At 34.2% G+C, this 22,072-nt stretch overlaps 1 protein-coding gene across 2 annotated transcripts in view; it reads left to right on the plus strand.

Annotated features, from left to right (window-relative positions):
• Window positions 1-21,742, plus strand: part of LOC150108839 (ras-like GTP-binding protein RHO) — a 90,615-nt gene extending 68,873 nt beyond the window's left edge. For both annotated transcript variants that reach the window (XM_090403691.1, XM_090403699.1), the window contains exons 4-5: window positions 9,539-9,721; window positions 20,827-21,742. In XM_090403691.1, coding sequence (XP_090259817.1) covers window positions 9,539-9,721; window positions 20,827-20,865 — 222 coding nt within the window. In that variant the 3' untranslated portion in view covers window positions 20,866-21,742. The remainder of the gene's footprint in view (window positions 1-9,538; window positions 9,722-20,826) is intronic.
• Window positions 21,743-22,072: the final 330 nt, after the last annotated feature.

The following is a 22,072-nucleotide window of genomic DNA, read 5'->3' on the forward strand; positions in this document are numbered from 1 at the left end:
AATTGAGTTCAGTCGCAGTGTGCTAAATTATCTTTGCCGTTACGGCATCGATCAATTCATCTGGAAACAGCCGTGAAAAATAATCTACAGGGCTCTCTCCGTGAATATTTATTTGGTGTTTTCCTCTAAACTGAGGTTCAGTACCAGCAAAGGGATTATCTTTCTCACTAAACCACACTGGTTGTCTTTGCAATGGCATATGACCAGCAACAGCTGTATTTTGCACACTACTGGACTTTGAACATTGTGAGTCTGACCAACAGGGGAAGGACACTGAACATCACTGTCTTCACTTGAACTGTCACTCTCTGTAGGATCATTTTGTGACTGCTGGTATGTAGAATCATCATCAGAATCACTCAACTCCAAACCATCTTCAGATTCCTCCAACAATTTTTCAATAACCTCTTCAGTAAGTCTCTTGTGGTAAGGCCTTTTTTTTATATATATACCTGATGGACCTGACTTTTGGTTATCCATCTGTAAGAGATGATAATGCCAATTAACACACTCACTATTCATTTATGTTTGCAAAAATAAAATAAAATTATAAAAATATTGTACAAGAACTTTCTAACCTCAAACTATTTGCTGCATAGATTACTTACAAACATTTGAGGACAGGTTGTTTTCAAGTTTGTTTTATGAATACAGTAATAAACATGAACAAATTAAATATTCACACTTCATCTACAAGGTATAACAATTTATAAAACCATAGGATTCTGAATGAAGAGAAATTTAAATTATTAATACTCTCTTCAGACTCCAACATAATCCGCCATGACAAAGGCTACATTTGTAAATATTATTTAATGTAAATCACTTATTTATAAATTAATATTCATATAACTACTATAAGTTGATTTAATATTTAATTATTTAATCAAGAATGTGTACTAATAAAGAAAAAACTCTGTATTAAAATATTAAGTTATTTTATTTATTGCTATGTTAATATTATAGGAGTTTGTATTCAACATTTCACTGCGCATTAATTGAAATGTAAATATTCTTTATTTATTCCTATTTGTAGAAGTTTAGCATTATGCAATACCTCAAATTTATTATATTTTGTTTGGTTGTCATGGAGACGTATGTAAGTGAGCGAGCACATTTTGGAACACCACGTGAGAAGGTTTATTGAAAAGAGTTTTAGAAAGAAATCACGAGAATAATTTAGGCGGGAAAAATGGGTATAAAAAGGAAAGAACACTGAAAATATACAGAGATTAGAAGGGAATTAAGAGAGAGAGAAAGGAGAGGATTGGCATTAAGTTGGAATCGGAGCATTCGGCATTCGGGAATCACAGTACGTTAATAGCTAGTCGGCAAGTCACTCAAGCAGCTAAATAAGGTCTACTAGTCGAGAGGCGGTTAGCTAATAAGTTGTAGAATAACAATTATAGCTATGGAAGACAGCTGAGTGAAGACTACTAAATAGACTAGCAATACTTGAGTTGAGATTTAATTTCAGGGCCAACCTGTCAAGGATACACAGAATCTTGAAATAAAGCACGGAGTTACTAGAATAGTAGAGGCTGTAAAATTGAAGTTTACCGTTAGCTGTGCTTAGAAATATATTGCCTAAAGAATTAAATGAATGCAGGAAGAATGAACAGCTGTGCATATAAAACCTCAAGTTAAGGAATTATTATGTATTGCCTTAATTTATAAGTGATCAGTAGTATTTCATGCAAGAACGTTTATGTGTATAGTGACCGATGCTTAATTCAGTTATTGCTTAGAAGATTTATTTAATGAGCGCCGTATACTGTTTAAGTGTTTACAGTTAAAAAAAAGTGTTTGTGTGTAAGTTAAAGAAGAAAAAAGATTATCGGTAAGATTATTCCAACCTTTAATATTTCTATACAGAGAAGTGTGTGAGTTTCATCCTAGAATTTCCTTATATTAACAGTAACTATTGGTGAGAATTAACTGAAGTGCAAAATTAAGTATTTGTGAAGAGGTGTGTTACTGCAAATTTTATTGTATTTGGAACTTAAGGAACTGCAAGAAGACTATACTAGAGATAACAGATTTACCATTGTCTGAGTTTGTATGATTGTACTTATCAGAGAAGCTAAAATGTTTGTGATATCTTAATTACTGATTTAAACTTAAGTGTAAAATTTGTGATTCTAAAATTAAATGTTTGTTTTTGTTTATCTAAAGTTGTGTTTTGCCTGAGTCTCTTTTACTGCACCATTCATAAAATATTCGAACCAAAGCGGGTAAATTAAGTAAGGCAAATATGCTTGGCGAGTATATATTTTAAGGAGAAATAGTTGAAGGTTGATTTTTCTTCAATTCTTGAACTAATTCAGATATAGAGTGGTGCAGTCTTTAAATATAAATTTTCTCTATATTTGAATCAGAAACCAACTAGCAACTTATTATTTTGTTTAAGAACATCATAGTGACTAACATGTCGGATCCAAAGTACAAATTGAGACGAAGTAGGATCCAACAATACTAACCTTTCCAGAAGATTCATAAAATCACCAAATTCAAATCAACAAAATAGCAGCTTTTCACTTCCTCCTTGATACCACCATGCACTGCAGAGAGATTGGTATCCCTGTAACTCTGTTGAAACTCCTGCCATCTGGTGTGGTTTCTAAGAACACTTGTCTCCTCAGATGAGGGCTACATGCATACTGTAGCACTAAATTATGAATGAATAATTATAAGGGAAAATATGTCCTCATATGAGGCCCTTAAGTAGGCAAACAGCAAAAAAGTCAGCTATTGGAACAAATCCTATAGAAAGTTTTTTACTTTGGGTATGCTATATGTTAAAGATACCAAGCAATTTTATAAATTTGGTTTTAATCCTTTTTCCCAAGTAAGCAAACAAGCAGGTAAGTCAAGTTTGTGCCTGAAGTATTTTCAGGTCTGAGGCAACTTGTAGTAAAGGTGGAGCAAGCTCTGATCACTTTCCTTCGTATTTCCCATAATGCAAAACACATCTCGTTGCGGACATGTATGATGCTATGCATTAAGGGAAGGGCCACTGCCCAGACTGGCTTTGACCTTTATTGAGGTCTCATTAGTGGGAACCAGACTCTGAGATGCCAAGGTTGAAGTAATGCAGAACTTATAAATTTTGCCTATACAAGTTGCCACAAGGTGCTTTGACCTTATTAAATAAAAATTTCAGGATGAGAGAAAGATGTAGAAAGTTTTTTACCTTGGGTATATTATATGTTAAAGATACCAAGCAATCTTATAAACTTGGTTTTAATCCTTTTACCTTTAATCCATAGGTAAAATTTATAAGTTCTTATCCTAAGTCAACATTACTACTATCAACATAAGAAGCCTGAATGGCAAAGAAATGGAGCTAGCTGAGGAATTGGATAAGTATCAGATCAACATAATAGGGGCGACTGAAACAAAAAAGACAAAAACTGGTGAGATCTTTTTGAGCAATAAATACAAAATGTTATATTCAGGCAATTCAAGGAAAAGGAGTAGCCATAGTATTCAACACTAAATACGAGGCTAATCTTCTTGAATGTTGGATCGAAAGATAAAAGCAAGCCGCCAGTTGAGTTGAAATGCTAACTCTCTTAAACCGAATTCTATATGTGAAACTGCCATAACAATATTCACTATATATATATTTCTTAGTTTTAATACATTTGGTTGAATTTCCTTGCTGCTTTGTGAACTCACACACATCCAATTAATTACAATAGTTTTTTGTTAGATACTGTGTTTGCCAAACGGTTTTACTTGAGTCTATACAGCATAGTTTCTGTATGAGGGAACATGATTCATTCATTAGTGTCGTTTTTATCCAAGTTGTTTCTAATTACGCTATTTGTTGAGAAGTATATTACACGGACTGCTCATACGTTATTCACTGACATAATAAAAGTAATTTGTGAACTCACACACATCCAATTAATAACAATAGTTTTTTGTTAGATACTGTGTTTGCCAAATGGTTTTACTTGAGTCTATACAGCATAGTTTCTGTATGAGGGAACATGATTCATTCATTAGTGTCGTTTTTATCCAAGTTGTTTCTAATTACGCTATTTGTTGAGAAGTATATTACACGGACTGCTCATACGTTATTCACTGACATAATAAAAGTAATTGTTTTTCTTGCATCTGCAATATAGTGGCTTATTGGGGGAGAGCGTGTTGATTACTCGGGCAGTTACTATCGCCCCAACGTGTGTTTAAGCTTTTTTTCATGTGCGAAAAATTTCATGCATTTTTCATATACAAAACTTTTTAATTTCTTTTTTCAAAAAGTAAAATCGGGCATGGTGCGAGTTATATTCGAGTAAGTATGGTATTTCAACTATGGATAAGTACATTGGTACCTTCTTTAATTTAGTTTGTTAATAGGTATATAAAATGTTTAATCTGACAAGCTAAAACTAATTGTTCAACTCCTCATGAATTACAGAAAGAACTGTCAAACATTACATGAAAATAAATGGCTTCTCTGAAAAAAGAACACAACATCTGTTCTAGTCCTACAATCCAATCCAGAACAACAAAGATTCAATACATCAAGTTCCAATTCCATATATTTCCGGGATTTCAGAACCAATTTCAAGAATTCTGAAGAAATATGATTTAACAGCCACTTAAGTACCTATTAACAAAATATCCACATATTTCCCCTCTTTTAAAGATAAACGCTCAACTATGTCTCTGCATGGTGTGTATCAAGTTCCTTGTAACTGCAATCTGTCCTACTTTGGACAAATAGGACGTTCTATAGAAAAAAGAATTCAAGGACATCGATCATACATTCAGCACAACAAATCCGATAAGGCTGGATTGGCTCAACACGGGATAGAGACAAGCCACAACATCCTCTGGTCCAAGACTCTCCTTCTACACAGATGTCGCTATAAATGTGAATGCCTATTCAAAGAGAGTGCTGAGGCCTTACTTCAACACCCTAACTTGAATCGAAATGACTATATCCTTATCAAAAATATGGGAAAGTTTAATCAGGACAACACATTAATTTTTTTTTTTTTTTTTAAATGAGACTTTTAATTCCTACATAAGTCTAATGTTATTTATAAATTAAGATTATTATATGAAATTGTTAATTAACACCTATAATTTAATCTCATGAAATTTTTTCCTCTCTTTAATGCATAGCAATGTAACATCACGCGGCTCGTTCTACTTTTGAATGATCAATTGTTGGTATTCCACCTTGTTAAAAACATGTAGCCACTGAAGATAGTCTGTTATTTTCAGACTGAAATATTTGGCAAATATTAAAATATTGTTGTGTTTACGTGTCTATAATTCTTAATCATAATGTCACAAGTGTTTCTAAAGAGTAAAATGATTAGTAAGAGTATTTCTGAAATTGTTTGGGACATGTTTTAAATTTTTAAGAGGTATGAGTAATTATATTTCAATGTATATTAATCAGATATGAACTATTTGCATATGATTGGCACTTCTAAGTGGGCGTGAATACAAATAGATTTATTACAAATAAATAAATGCCCAATTTACAAGTGTTGTATTTATAGGTGGTTTCTGTACATGAAAATTTAGTATGCGAACTGCAAGTTCAATTAATTGATTTATAATTCAAATACATATTCTCATTGAGTATGATGTATTTGAATTATATAAAGTAATTAAAAAAAAAGTAGAAATATAGCTCACAGCAGTTTATCATCATCATCATCAAATTCCTGCCATGTACCCTCAAGGGGTGTACAGGATATGACAGTACTACATGAAAAAATTACATCATTACTAACTTCCTATCTACAATTTTCCTCCAACAGCAGTTTATCTTACCACCAAATGAAAGTGTAATTCTATATTTTTAGAGAAAGGAGAGGAGCTGCTGACTACAGTGATTGCCTTTTTTCTTTTGTTGTTTTTGTAGATAGTGCACCATGATATAACCATAAAACAGAAATATTGCTAGATATTCATATTGCCAGCCGGGTTGGCTGAGTGGTTAGCGTATCCGTTCTCCAGCCAAAAGGCTGCGGGTTCGAATCCTGCTGTGGGCATGGATGTTTGTGATTGTCTGTGAAAATACTAGTGGTGGTGGTGGTAGCTGGGATTGATGTAGATGATGAAGGTAGTTTTGGTTCGTTGTAGTTGGTGGAGATGGTGAGTTGTGGAGTAGGTGCCTTCCCTCGATGAGTCTTTAGACTCCCTTGAGGTGTCACATAATAATAACACACACACACACACACTCAATCTCTTGGTGCAGAAGCTAACCCATGTATGAAATGCATAATATTTTTAAAAGGAATGTGTTATATGTTAGACGACAAATATGCTTGTCCACATGGTGACTAGATTTTGCTTCCTGGCAAGCAGGCAAAATCTATTCATCATATATTTCATCTATTCAGACAAAAGGAGCAGTAGGTTGAACGAAAATGGAAACTTTTTTATTTAAAACAAAAAAAAAAAAAAAACTTCTAAACAATATCTATTTTACTTTAAAAAAAAAAGATGCACCACCACTACTAATCACTTAATGGAACTCCTGGTGGTGGTGGGGGGGGACCTTGGGCAAATACACTATTTAATTGGTGAATAGAGTTTTGCATAATTTGTCAAGCCCTTTGTGTGTAAACTTGAAATAAGGGAACGTTATTTTTGAGAAGTAATGTTTAATTATACTTTATAAACAATTTGTAAAATCTCGTGTGGAAAAAAATTAAAAGTAAATTTTTTATATGTCGATTTTACATGGGAAATTAAATTTTACATAAAATACTTGTAATTAAATTAATATAATAACTCACTTTGCTGTATTAAATCTGATAACAAATTGTTAGAATATTTTTTGTAAGAACTACTAGAATTGCAAAAACAGAAAAATAGCTCAGACAGAATTAGGCAGATAGACCTAAGCTAGCGGAAATAGCTTAGGTCTATCTGCCTAATTCTGTCTGAGCTATTATGAGTTTTCCCGCGAAAACTCAACTATAGCATGAGTAGTGGAGGCAAATCAGGGGGACTTCATTTGTAGAAGGACCAAGATTGGGAGAGTGAGATAAAAGGCAGAGATTTAGGGGCCAAACAGGCTCTCACTTCGAAGTTGTTTTCAGTGTCAAGCCTTTTCCAAGGACGGGGAGAGTCATGTTCCTGTGAGCATGCAGTTCTGATGAAGATGGGAAGTTAGATAGATTGCAGTGGAGACAGTCTTTTCGAGATGTCCTACCTTACGATTCTTCGATGATCTACGTGTGTGCTGTAGTATTGCTGCCATAATCTAGAGCCCGCTTGGAAATCTTTTTCTTGGAAGAAGTGGAACGTGTCCGTATACCTTTAGGATCTAGGACTATATGCCTAAATCGTAATGAGCTGGCAAGATTGTAAATAAGATGTTTTATATTCCTAGATTGTGAAAATTAAGTGACGAATGTTGCTTCTATTGTCAATTAGCAAAGAAAGTATTAGAGAAGTCGCAAAGCCGTACTTCTGTTTGAATGCGAATAAGTAGTATATAGAGTTTTATGGAATTTGCTAATGTTGCGTAATGCAAAGAAATTGAATGTGGTTAAAAAGCTTTAACTTTTTCCTGTTTATAACATGAGTAAAGATTTATATGTGAAAATTTATGTGAAATTTTAATGTCTTTGTCTTAAAGCTTAAGCGAAAATGCTTGAATGATTGTATGGAGAATTAGACACGTGATTTGTATTGTCTCCATTGTTATCTAGTTGTATTAGGCTGAACCAGACCCTTGATATGTGCAGTTTAATTTTTGTAATTAATTTGTCTTAAAATGAATAAACCTGTTTGTTTTGTTAATAGCTTGCCTGATCTTGCCTTACCAATGCAATGTTCCATAAAAATATAGAACCTGTGTGACCAAAGAATAGTGATAGCCACGACTGACTGATATTAAGAATTAGGAGTTGTTTGAATTAGAGTTGATTTAAGAGATATTTGTCATGCTTAGCTGAATGTTTCTCTTGCATATAGGGGAAAGAAAAACAATTATTTTATGCGATCCTTAATGGCGCAGTTGAAAAGAAAAATAAATTTTTAAGGAACAATATAAGAGAAATATAGCAAGGTAGATTAGGGAATTGGTTCCAGCCAGAAACAATTCCTGAGTCTGCACTTCGAGCACATGAAATAGCTTACTTACGGCCTTGAGAGAAAGGGGGGAGTAAAGCTATAGACTATAAGGATTAAGAATAATCACAAGTTTTGTGCATGAAGAACCAACTCAAGCAATGACGATAAACTCGGTATTACAACTAAATAAGAAAAAGACATTACAAAGGCGGAGTCCAATGTAAATATTAATAAATAACAAAATAATATCAATAATAGTAAAATTAAAGGTTAGAGATATTATTACACCATGACAGTTTACAATTATTCATTTTAAATGAAAATGGCATGCCACATATTGTTGAGAATATGACAAACTTGCCATTTTCTCACTATAGCAAACCCCCATTCCGGTATAGATTTTGCATGTATCATGCTTGTAAATATCCTGTGCTATACTAATCTTATTGACAACACTGATTAGGTTTTCAATGATCTAAGACATGTTGAAAACCTTTCTTAGATCATTTTTACATTAATAATGTTAACAGGCCAAGAGACATTAAACTTCGAATATCTGTTCTGCAGAGATCAAACTTGGTATTTTTTGTTATTTCAGATCCAGTAAAAAAAGATGGTGTCAGACTGGGCATCAATCCCTTGAGTACTTCCACACTTACCATGTCATGCCAAATATGATTCAAACCAGTCTGGTGAATTTTTTTATTTATTATTTTTTTTTTGGGGGGGAGGAAGAACAGATAATCAATCCTTTGGACTAGATGGGCTATGGTGTGTAGGATCTCGCTTCAGAAAATCATGGGTTGTGTATGTGGAACTGCGAGCAGCTGTCCATCCAAAAATGTTGCTGTCAAAAAGCAAATTCAGTTCACAACACCCAGGGACATGTATGTTCGGATTTCACGCTACAGCAAATTTGTAGGAAACAAAGGAATACATAATTAATATTGAATAGTTTGCTATAGTGAATGAATAGCACTTTGCATATAAAATTTTGGTTGTAACTTCTGGTAGTTATACTGAGTGAGTTTGTCATATAAATGTCTGGCAATAAATCCACACCACTGATGTGGATTTATTGCCAGAGAAGTATATTGGAACATTGTCACCATCTTCAAATGATTAGATGAAAAGTTGTGGCTCTAAAAGAATTGACTCCCTTGTTATGGTACCTGCTCTAGTCCTTGGGAGGCAATGCTCAGAGGAGAGTTAGACAGAAATATGCTAAAGATATAATCAACTAAATGTTTATTGTTATTCTATAATGTTGCCTTATCAGTAATGTCAGAAAATTGAGCAGTCTCATTCTGTTCCAAGTTGACACTTTTCATTATTATATATAAGCTGTCATTTTAATACTGCAAAAAAAAAAAAAAAAAAGTATTAAATGAATATTTTATGAAGATGTGTTTGGTTTTTATTCGAATAGTGTTATGTTGTGCTCATAACTAAAACTTCATTTTTTTTTTTTATATAGGATTTGAGAAATGATCCCCACACAATTAAGGAATTGGCAAAGATGAAACAAAAACCAGTAACACCTGAGGAGGGTAGGACTATGGCAGAAAAGATAAATGCTTATGGTTATTTAGAGTGTTCTGCCAAGACCAAGGAAGGAGTAAGAGAAGTATTTGAAACAGCTACCAGAGCAGCATTACAGGTGACATTTTCTATTGTTAAGATTTCTCTTTGTATTTTACTAACTTAGCTATCCTGTCTTCAAATGTTATCTGGTGATCATCATTCATTTTGATAAAACTATGGAGATTACAACTGTATTAAGAGTAATCATTTTAATTTCCTGGTGTTTTGACCTTCATATTAAAGTCATCATCTAGAGTACATGCATACATCGGTCATACAAATTGCTGCCTCTTTTTTTTCCCCTCTCTTCTTTAACTTGTAGATGAATGTAATAGTTTAATAATGTTTTTGAGCAGTTATATATGTGTATAAATGACAAAAATAAATCATTAATTTATGTCAGTTATGCAAATGAAAAATTTTAAATAATTTCACAAAAACTTATTCTGAATAATTCAAATCCCATGGTGTGCAAAAGCAGGATTGTAAAAGTCTGCTCTGGAAAAGCTTTTTTGGTTCTTTTGAGTATACAAGGCTTGTCTTTTTTTAAGTATCTTGGTTTAAGTATCCAATGCCAGTCAACACCATTTCGACTATAAGATTACCATATTTACTGGTAACTGCAGTATTAACTAGTATAGCACTTTTCGCTTCACTAAGAACTTAATCTTTGTTTTTAACAACTGTAACAGTAGTAGTGAGAGGTAAGTTTTGCCTGCGACCTCTCTGTGTTTGATACATCATGCCACTAAATTTAATAATTTTAATCTCAATATGTAATGTAATAGGTTTACATAGCTGACTCTTTACACTGGAAGCAATCACATCCTCACTTTGATTTTTTTTTCTGCTACTATTAACAATAAAATAAGTTATAAACATCATCAAATTCCTGACATTTACCCTCAAGGGATGTACAGGATATGATAGTACTATAGGAAAAATTTACATCATTACTAACTTTCTACCTTCTGTTACCTGTCAAAGCTACAACATTATCAGATCTTATATTTATATATCTGTCTTCTTCCTAAGTGTCTTTTTCCTGCCAACCTGGCAGAGAACACTTGTTTGGCTAATCTTTCCTCGCCCATTCTATTTAAGTGACGATACTACCTGAGATTAGCTCTGCTAACACATTCTTGGATCCAAGAATTTTCCTAATATCCTCGATTTTAATATGATATTGCATTTGATGGCCATCTGTTCAAGGGTCAAAGGTGTATGTATAACTGAGAGGAGACTTCCACATAGCATTTAAAGGAATGTGGAGAACTGACCAGGGCTTCTGACCTAATGTCCAATCCTCACCGTCTCGTGGTGCACCCTGTTAGGTATCTACCTGGATACTGAATGAATGAGGATGGGCTGGTCGTTCAGTATTCCAAATTGTATTCTTAAACCAAAATACAAAATGATCGTACAACATGACAAAATTTCATGCTGGCTGGGGCGTTGCCCGGTTAAACAAGGCCTCCATTGTTTTCGTCAGGAAACCAAGGCGAACAGCGAAAAGTCAGCTACTGGAACAAATCTGAAAACATGCCCCAACTCAACGTTACCAGAGTTAAAGATCGGTACTATCAACATAAGCCTGAATGACAAAGAAATGGAGCTAGCTGAGGAATTAGATAAGTATCAGATCGACATAATAGGGGTGACTGAAACAAAAAAGACAAATTGGTGAGATCTTTCTGAGCAATAAATACAAAATGTTATATTCAGGCAATGACAATCAAGGAAATGAAGGAGTAGCCATAGTATTCAACACTAAATACGAGGCTAATCTTCTTGAATGGCAGGCAGTAGAGTGATGTGGACAAATATGAGAATGGGGAACTGGACAATGAGACTTATTTGTGCCTATGGTCTCACACAAGGTTCTAAGGTAGAAGTGCAGACATTTTTTGATGCTTTAGAAAAAGCAACTGACACAATGAAAAATTGGTCCTTGTTGGGGATCTAAATAGCAGAGTAGGAAATGATTATTATTATTATTATTATTGTTCCGGGAAACTCCAAGGAGTCGACAGACTCATCGAGGGAGGCCCTAACATCATGAATGGCAGGCAGTAGAGTGATGTGGACAAATATGAGAATGGGGAACTGGACAATGAGACTTATTTGTGCCTATGGTCTCACACAAGGTTCTAAGGTAGAAGTGCAGACATTTTTTGATGCTTTAGAAAAAGCAACTGACACAATGAAAAATTGGTCCTTGTTGGGGATCTAAATAGCAGAGTAGGAAATGATTATTATTATTATTATTGTTCCGGGAAACTCCAAGGAGTCGACAGACTCATCGAGGGAGGCCCTAACATCATGTCAAGAACAACTATTCAACATTCACACAGTATCTATCATACCTTGCCTTGAACTCATTCACGGTCGTAGCACCCACAACAGACTCTGGAAGCTTATTCAACTCATTTACCACTCTCCAAGTAAAGAACCTAGCTCTAACACCCTTGTCAACCACACTCTTGCCCAGCTTCCATGCATGGCCCCTAGTCCTCCCACCACCAGTCATATTTTCAAAAATATCTTCTGGATCAATCTTATAAAAACCCTTCAGTAATTTGAATGTCTCAATCATATCACCCCTCCTTCGCCTATCGTCCAATTTCTGCAACCCACAAATCTTCAACCTATTCTCATAAGGTTCATTCCACAGACCTGCTATCATCTTGGTCACTCGTCTCTGGATCCTCTCCACTTCCTCCCCATCACGAAGAAACCCTGGTGCCCATAGCTGGGCACAGAAGTCCAGATGGGGTCTTATCAAGGCTCGATACAGAGGAACAACAACTTGTTCGTCTCTGCATGTTAAAGTATTTTTCAGAAGCCAAGTGATTTGGTGAGCTGTTTTAGTTACTTTTGCAATGTGCCCCCTAAACTTCAATTCCCTATCCACCAACACTCCCAAATCCCTGGCCTCATCAATCTCCTGGAGTATGGTTCCACCAATGCGATATACTGCTGCTATTCTTTTCACCCCAAAGTGCATAACCTTACACTTTGCCACATTAAATTGACATCCATTTTTCCTAGCCCAGTCCTCCAAACTATCCAAATCATCCTGTAAAATTTTGACATCCTGTGCACTCACAATTACTCTACCCAACTTTGCATCATCAGCAAACAAGCAAATGATTGTCAGACATACAAAAATATTTTGGGAAATTTTGGAGAAAAGAGCAAAGCTAATAATAATGGCAAATATCTGTTGGATTTCTGCTCAGGACATGGACTGGTTATCACTAACACCATGTTCCAACATAAAAATGTGCACAAATTCACATGGAGAGAAGAGGCAAGGAATAAGAAAAATCTCATTGACTATGTTATTGTTGATAATGATGTTTATTCCCTGGTGCAGTACACCAGAGTGTACAGAGGATTTGAAATTTGAAGTAATCACTATTTAGTCTTGAGCAGGATAAAATTGAATTTCATATTGAAAAGAATAACATGTAAGAAAGTTTTAAAGCAAATAAAAGTTGAACAGTTCTCAGATGTGAACTGTAGACTAAAATACACAAAGATTATTGAAGAAAAAATGATTTTGAGAACAGGTACCAAACCTTAGAGATTCAGTGGCAAGCCTTGAAGAAAACCCTGATTGATTCAGCTAGAGAGGCATGTGGTGAAGTTGTCTGCAAGGATAGAAAAATTAGAACTCCATGGTGGACGCAGGACGTTAAAGAAGCAACGAAGGAAAAGAAGAAAGCATATCAAAAGTTCCTGACAAATAAGTCAGCTTGTGCTCTTAGAGAATACAGAGACAAATGTAAGAAAGCTAAACGCCATGTAAAACTACCTAAACAAAAGTCATAGGAGGACTTTGGCAAGAACATAGAAAATAAATATGAAGAAGGTGGGAAAATATTCTGGAGGTTGTTGAAGAAGCTTAGAATGGAGGAAAGAGTGCTGTAAAAGGAGTTAGAAATGATAAAGGTTACATGAAAATGGGAGAAAAAGATATCCTTGAAGTATGGAGTAATTACTTCGAAAAATTGCTAAATGAAACAAGCAGTGATAGCACAGTGGTAAAAAAACACTCAAAAGGCATACAGTCAGGAATGCATATCCATACTTGAAGTAGAAAAAGCCATCAAAGGCAGGCTTGAAATGTGGAAAGGCAGCAGTAGTAGATGATATTCGACCAGAAATACTTAAGTACGGTGGTATAAAAGTCTTACAATGGCTGCACTGCATATTCAGAATGCCTGGACAGAGGGACGAATTCCCGATGACTGGAATAGAGCTCTATTAGTACCCATATATAAAAAGGGAAATAAAACTGAATGTAAGAATTAGAGGTATTTCCCTACTGAAAGTTCCTGGCAAGATTTATGCAAGTATACTTGAGAAAGGGCTGAGAAGAATTGTGAAAGAAAAGCTTGGTGAAGAACAAGCTGGATTTAAGCCAAATAGAGGCTGTCAGGATCAGATCTTCACTTTACGACAAATAGTTGAGAAAGCCTGGGAATATATCAAAGATCTGTATTTAAGTTTTGTAGATCTGGAAAAGGCATACGACAAGGTGCCAAGAGAGAAGCTATTCAATACGCTACAGTTATATGGTGTCAATGGGGACATTATATCAAGCAATACTTAGTCTGTATTTGAGTTGTAAGTCGGCACTTAGAATTGAAGGAAGTACAGGAAGATGGTTTAATGTTAAATCTGGTGTGAGACAAGGGTGCACATTATCCTCTCTGTTATTCATTATCTATATGGATCTCATTATGAAGGAAAGTGGTATTAAACATGATATCAGAATTGGAGATGTTAATGTCAGCTCTTCGCTTTATGCGGACGATGTTGTACTTCTAAATAAATCCGCTACAAGTTTGCAAGATTCCCTGACTAAACTGAATAACTGTTGTAATAGATATGGTATGAAGGTCAGCAATAAAAACACAAAGACAATGAAAATAGGCAGATTCATTGAAAACATCAACTGCATTGTGAACGGAGAACCTGTGGAACAAATAAAACATTTCAGCTACTTAGGCACGATTTTTATTGACGATGGCAAATTAAATATGGAAATAGACAACAGAATCAACAAAGCTGGTATGGTAGGAAGTCAATTGAATAAATTCATATGGAATAACAGAGAAATTAGTCGGAACACTAAATTAGCTGTATACAAGACAGTGTTAAACCAGTTTTAATTATGGATCTGAGAGCTGGGTCAGAAGTAAAACACTTGACCAAAGACTAGAGACCACAGATATGAGAGTCCTGAGAAAGATTAGAGACATGAACAGATGGCATCAATGGCAATATCATATTAAAAATGAGTATATTTTGGGAAGAACTTGACATTGTCAGCATCCAGGAATGCATTAGCAGAGCTAATCTCAGGTGGTATGGTGACTTAAACAGAATGGGCAAGGAAAGATTAGCGAAACAAGTGTTCGCTGCCAGGTTGACTGGATAACGACCCAGAGGAAGACCAAGATATAGGTGGATTGATACAGTTGAAAGTGCCTTAGAGGATAGAAATATATATAAGATCTGTTAATGTTGGAGTCTTGACAAGTTACACGCTGATTTGGAGGAAAATTGTAGATAGGAAGTTAGTAATGATGTAAATTTTTCATGTAGTACTATCATCTCCTGTACACCCCTTGAGTGTACATGGCAGGAATTTGATGATGTTGATTATTCTCTGAGATGGTTTATTTTTTAATTTTTGAAACATTCTGTGCACTACAATCTGCCTATTGCAACTGGTTTTTGAAATTAGACTATTATAAGATTTTTTTAATACAGTTTGCTGAAAGTGAAACTTTTGTCTATTAAATTTTCATACCAGTGTGTGCCACAGATTAGAAATTTTCAAAGTAGCACTAATAATATTTTTTATTACAAAACAGCAAAGTAAGAAAAAAAAAATGATCATGATAAGAGTCAGCATAAAGAGAAGTGCAGAAAAATTATTTCATGCAGTTTACCTTCCTTTCTTTTTTTAAGGTCAGAAAATAATATTAATCTTCATATCTAACTTTCATGACATAAAAATATGACTTTTTAAGTATGAACAATAATAGGTAATGTATTAGTAAAAATTACAACAATTTTAGATTAATCACTATTTCCTAAACAACTGAGTAGTGGTTGGAATAATCAAATAGCAAAGAAATAGTATCGATATAGACAGATAAGAGAATAATTATTTCATTTCTCAACAGTTAAAATAAAGTTACTCATTATAAACTCCTGGTTATAGTTTTCGGCTACTGAAATGTGAAGTACACACTGCGAAAAGGATGAAATACAAAAGAATCAAGTATATATTTATCATTCAGTTACTATGGGCAGTCATGGCTGGGGGGGAATGACTTGAATACTTCAACACAAACATAAAATTTTAATCAATTCTGTATAGGACATCTCAGATAATTTCATATATTTTATAACTGTTAAGAAATAGAATTGTTATTATTGAAATGTGCACTCTATAATAATAATCGCTTCTGTTTTTCAAGTCAAGAGGTCATAAAGGTTGCAACACTGCTACAATTAAGTTTGACAGATTCAGCAATATTTCTTTTTCTTGTGTATGAGAAAAACAGTAAATGTTACTCTTATCACGTGTTCTGTTAGCAAAAATAACAAGAAAATAATCATGTGCACTTCCTTTTCAAAACACAAAGAAGGAACAGTGTAAATTCATCCAGTGAAAAAGAAAATACTACATATTTTTCTTCCTACTGTTATTAGGAGACAGGCAAGAGGGTGGCTATTTGTTTGAAGCAGTCTGCTGTTGAGATTAAGGCCAGGGAGTTCCACAGATAATCTTGAAGACATACATCGCCAGATTAGTACAATAAGTACAGGTTGAATGATTATTATAGGGGACTTCAACTATGGAGATATAGATAGACTGGAAGGAAGAAAGATCACATGACAGGAAGGAAATAAATTTATACACCTCCTGAGAGATAATTACTTAAGGCAGCATGAGATGTAGGGGAGGGGTGGGAGAGTATTGGACCTGGTCATAGAATCAAAAGAGCTATCCATAACCAAGGCGACAACATTGTCTCCATTTGGTGAAAGTGACCATGGGGGTCTTGACTTGGGAAATTGTAAAACCTGAGGAATATTCTATCAAGAAGGGGTATTTGTGGAACTAGAAGGCAGGTGATTATGACATGCTTAGGAAGAAGCTTTAATCTATATCATGGCATAAAAACACTTAGTAGTGCATGGGATGTAATTAAGGGTCATCTAGAGGAAGCAGTATTAAATTGTATTAAGCACAAATGAGATAAATGCTGTGGAGGATATATAAAGAGAAAGATAACCAGAAAACTCATGAACAGCACAAGGCTCAGACAAGAAAGGTGACCAGAATCACAAGGAAGGCAAAATCAGATTATCAGAAGAATCTAGCCAAGCAGGCCAAAGGAAATCCCAAAGAGTTCTTTTGTTATGTGGCAAGTAAGAGGAAGAACGACTATGGAAGATTAACCTTAATTAGTGATTGATGGTCATGAGGGGACAGAAGCAGATAAAATAGTTGAGATACTGAGTGACCACTTTGCAAGCATATATCTTCCTAGTGAGGTTATTTCTTTAACCTATCTGACAGACACTAATGTGGGAACAGAAGTGGATGAATTGGAGGTCCTTACAATATTGCAGAATCTCCATATAAATACAGCTGTGGGATTAGATAGGATATCAGCTAGGGTTTTGTGAGAATTTGCAAGGGAACTGGCAATGCCTTTGATTAAGCTGTTTAATTTAAGTCTCAGCTCTGGTAGAGTTCCAAGGGAGTGGAAAGAGGGTAAAATAATTCCTTTGCATAAGGGAGGTTCTAAGACTACAGTAGCAAATGATAGATCAATCAGTATCTCAGGCATATTGGTGAAAAAGAGAATTCAAGAATGGGTAGATAAAAATATGATACTGTCTGAAGGTTAGCGTGGCTTTGTGAAAGGTCGGTAATGGTTTAGTAATTAATAACTTTTTATAATAGAGTAATAGCCGAGTTGGATAAAGGAAATGGCTACATGATGATTTTGCAAAGCCATTTGATAAATACCACATGGAAATCTGTTATGCAAATTAGAACAAATTGGGGACGGATATGACACTGGTTAAGTGAGAAGGATGACTGTTAGACAGATATCAAAAAGTGGCACATGGAGGAGCAGAATTGAGGCAAAAACAGGTGACTAGTGGTGTGCCACAAGGTTCGGTGCAGGGACCATTGCCGTTTCATTTGTATACATAAATGATATAGGAAATAACCAGAAAGGAAATTCAGTTGTTTGCTGACAATGCGAAATTAGGTAGAGTAACAGTTAATCAAGCCGATGTGGAGAGCTTGTAGGATTATTTAAATTGGGTGTCAGTTTAATGTCGAGAAATGTAAAGTTATGGATTTTGGAATAAATAGATTACAAGCCATGTATCACATTGATGGCACTGTACTCCAGGAAATAGATAAAAGCTAGAGATTTAGGGGTGGTGGTAGACAGATTTTAAATTTAAGAGGATATGTTGCTAAGGTAGCCCATAAGATTACTTGGCTATTGAAGTACAGATAAGGAAGTTGTGATTCCTCTTTTTAAGACCTTGATATGCCCACATCTGGATTACTGTACTCAAGTCTGTTCCCCTGGGTTTCTTGGAGATGAGGAAGTGATGGAGAGGATTCAGAGACAAGTGGCTGGGGAATGTTCCCTATTAGGATAGATTGAAGGTGTGGATTGCAGAAGCTGATTGATAGGAGAAAAAGAGGGGAAATGATAGAAACATTAAGTTGCTTAAAGGGTTTTATAGGATAGATGCAGCAGAAATATTTCACTTGGCTAGAGGGACAAAAACAAGGGGTCATCCCCGGAAGTTGAATAAAGGTGTGGTTAGTAGGGTTGTGAGGACTAGATTTTTTTGCTTGGAGAGTGATGAATGAGTGGAATGGGTTACCATAGTCAGTTATGAGTACCGTCTGTTAATGGGTTTAAAGAGAGGTATGGTAGATTGGGTCTCCTGTGATTGTCTTCGGACTCCATGGAGATGGAGTATAATAATAATCTGGTATTTTCTTGTAATACAAAGAAGAAATCACTGCACATTTTAAAAAGACATTTTCTTCTGGTTTAGGTATGTGGCATTCTTAAAGTAGCTATACTTTTGCTACTATTTTAAACTAATGTTCCCCAAGTGATTTACATTTGTAACAAACAGTAAAATGAAGTAATAGATTTTGAATACTGTCTGTGAAAGCTTTCAAATCAGTAGAAATTTAGACAGAGCAGTTATGTAATTGAGTTCCAGGAGAGAAGCAGGGGAAAATGCCATTGAAAATCTTCAAAGTGAGGCATAAATTTTGAATCTGTCCATATAGGATATCCTTCATATTATATTTTCAACATAACTACCATGGTTAAGTACTGGATAGTATAGTAATGTGCATCCCATTAAAAATAAAATAAAATAAAAAAAGATCATATCTGTTGGAATTTTAAGCAAAAGACGAAGAGTGCCTGCTGAAATAATGGATAAAATATTTTGATATTAAAACTTTCCTAATAGGAAACTGAGTACTGTAATTTTAACATTTATTGCTCATAAAAACAAATTTGTTTCTAAAACTGAAATATGATGATCCAAATGTTATTTTTCAAGGATAGAAAGCAAAAGGTCATATAAAAATTATAAGTATTTAACATGATAATTTTTCATTGCAAACAAACATTTGAAAATTCACAAAAAAAAGCTTCTATATTGTTAGTACAATGAAAGAACATGAATTATCTTATTCCATTGCACTGAATTGAAGAATAAAAGATAGCAAAATTACTATCACTAAATAAATTCATTGCTAAGGCATTTCAGAATTGACTGTGGTCATTTCAGGATTGATTATTTTCATACATGTAAAATTCGTTTTTATTTTTGGAAAGAGACAATAAATAATTAGTGCAGCAAAAAAGGTCAAATATTGAAGGATAGTAAAGGAAATAACACATAAAGACAAGTGACACAAAGGTAACTCCACCAGAGTTAAACTGCTAATGGTTCTAAAATAGACATTATGGGATGAACAGTGGATGAGGGCAATTATATGATAAAAGGGAATGCTGATGAAGTTTTGATCTATGAAAAATGCTAAGGTGGTCTGGCTATTTCATCCAACTCAGCCAATAGGAGGTTAAAGCCATTTCTGACAATATTAAACTAACAACATAGGTATATATTAAAGATGCCAAGAAATTATATTCTTGGTTTAATCCTTTATCCAAGTGTAAGGAAACAAAGTTTGCACATCAAGTATCTTCACAACTGGGATACTTTTTCATCACAAGTAATCTAAAAATGGCTTGTTTTTATGACATGAAAGAAGCGAAGAACAAATTGATAGCCTTTAAGTTTGTCATCTGATAATGCATGTTGGGACCCATTTGCTTAGCTTCCATGATTTTCCCAGTTGATGCAAGTGTAAAAGAATTGTTGAACGTTCTTGACATGTTCATGTAGAATTATTTTCAACAGCTGCACATAATTCTTCATTATTAATAATGGAGGATCTTCATGAACGTGGTGCATCTTCAAGTGTTTCATCACCAGAAACAATTTTTTTTTTAAACCATTTCTGCTCAGTATGTTCTGCTAACACATCTTTTCCAAATGCTACACCACACATATCTTACGGAAAGCTTCTGAAGCCTTTGAACAGAGTTTAAATTTATAAAGCAAACAAATCTGAATTACCCCAGGTTAAACTGACATTTTAAGAGGATTCAAATTCACAGAAAAAGAGTACACATCAAGTTAAAGTGCATCAATTGACTGATGTGTATCATTGCCTTATGATGCATATAAAAAATTACGCCCTGCAAACCACTACAAAAAACAAGTCATTGCTGTGAACTCTACCAAAATCTGCACAAACTTTTTTGATTACCTGATACAAATTAGCCCAGTCATGAAGATATTTAATGTGCAAATTTTGTTTACCTTGAATAAAAGATTAAACCAAGAACACTTCTTGGCGTCTTTAATTTATAGTATATAACCAAGTGAAAAAACTTTCAATAACATAGATAATTTTACTGTGCATAATTTATGAACTCATATTTTTCTTCATGTTGATTTAAAAAATGACATTTTTTTCTGCAAAATATATTTAATGTTATTTTTATTTCGTAGGTGAAAAGGAAGAAGAAAAAAGTATGCACTTTGTTTTGAAAAGTCCTGTCAGTGCTAAGAACATGATAAATGGTACATTCTGCCATGCCTCACACTATTCTGATGGTCATCCAGACCATGTCTCTTTTGGCTTTCTGTTTTCTATGTGGTCTCTAAATTACATAGTGGGAGAAACCTAAAAGATCTTTGTGAAAGGATTTGAAAATGAAGTGTGGTCACAAATTTAAATAAACAGTGAGAATTTGCATTTATAAAAGCGTGAATAATGTGAAGAACGGTACAGTTATTTCTATATATTGATGATATAAGCTTTTTTTTTTATGCTACTCAGTTATAGATGCATGGTAATTTTAATATATTTTTGCACTATGCTCGAAAGAATCACGCATTTACTAGTTGGATTTAGTCCTCTATACCAGCTGAATTTTGGTATATGTAAGCGAAGGTCTTACTAGAAAGTCCATTTATCCATCCATTTTCCATAATACCTGTGTAACGTTTGTATTTGAAATTTTGTGAAGTGTTTTCAATCCCATAAATGTAACTCATAACTCAATTCCAAGTTATACTGTGTATGCGTGAGTGCATGTTTGGTACAATGCAAAGGTAGTAAGTTTTCTCCATCCCTTTCCCAGCCTCATGTATTTTCGAAGGCTTTAAAAAAAAACTTATCTGGAAGAACAGTTAACTAATTTCTCAGTTGTAACGACATGAATTATAGCATTTTTACTGATTGTGTGTGCATATGCAGGGATATTCTGAAGACACAAAAAAAAAAAAACACTATCCATAAGTTTTGTAAAGAGTTTCATATGAAAATTTTATGAACACCATGTTTTATGAACATAAAGTACAAATGCATTGTACTTCCATATTTTGTCTTGTATTCTTGATTAATAAAGTAATTAGAAATGTACCGTGGTTTGTTTTTCTAAAATGTAATTGTTTGCATTTATAAATATGAGCCAATTTCATTTATTTCAAAGAGAATGTAACAATCATTGCTTCACTTCTTACATATTCATGCAAAAAAAAAAAATGATAAATTTAAACCACAGTGTTTTCAGATGAGGTTCCTATAAATTCAAGCAGTTTTGCAGTCAAGGGGATTCATGGCTACAACTAACACAAGAACTACTAAAAAACAAATACCAGCTGGGGATTCTACAATCTTACTTTTTTGATCAGTAATATTTTCCTTGGGTCACCTTGATTAATCAGTCTAGCAATCATTCATTTGCAGTTT

Source organism: Typopeltis vanoorti, chromosome 2 (genome assembly GCF_054136105.1).
Source record: "Typopeltis vanoorti isolate ZY-2024b chromosome 2, IOZ_Tvanoo_1.0, whole genome shotgun sequence".
Lineage (NCBI taxonomy): Eukaryota > Metazoa > Arthropoda > Arachnida > Uropygi > Thelyphonidae > Typopeltis > Typopeltis vanoorti.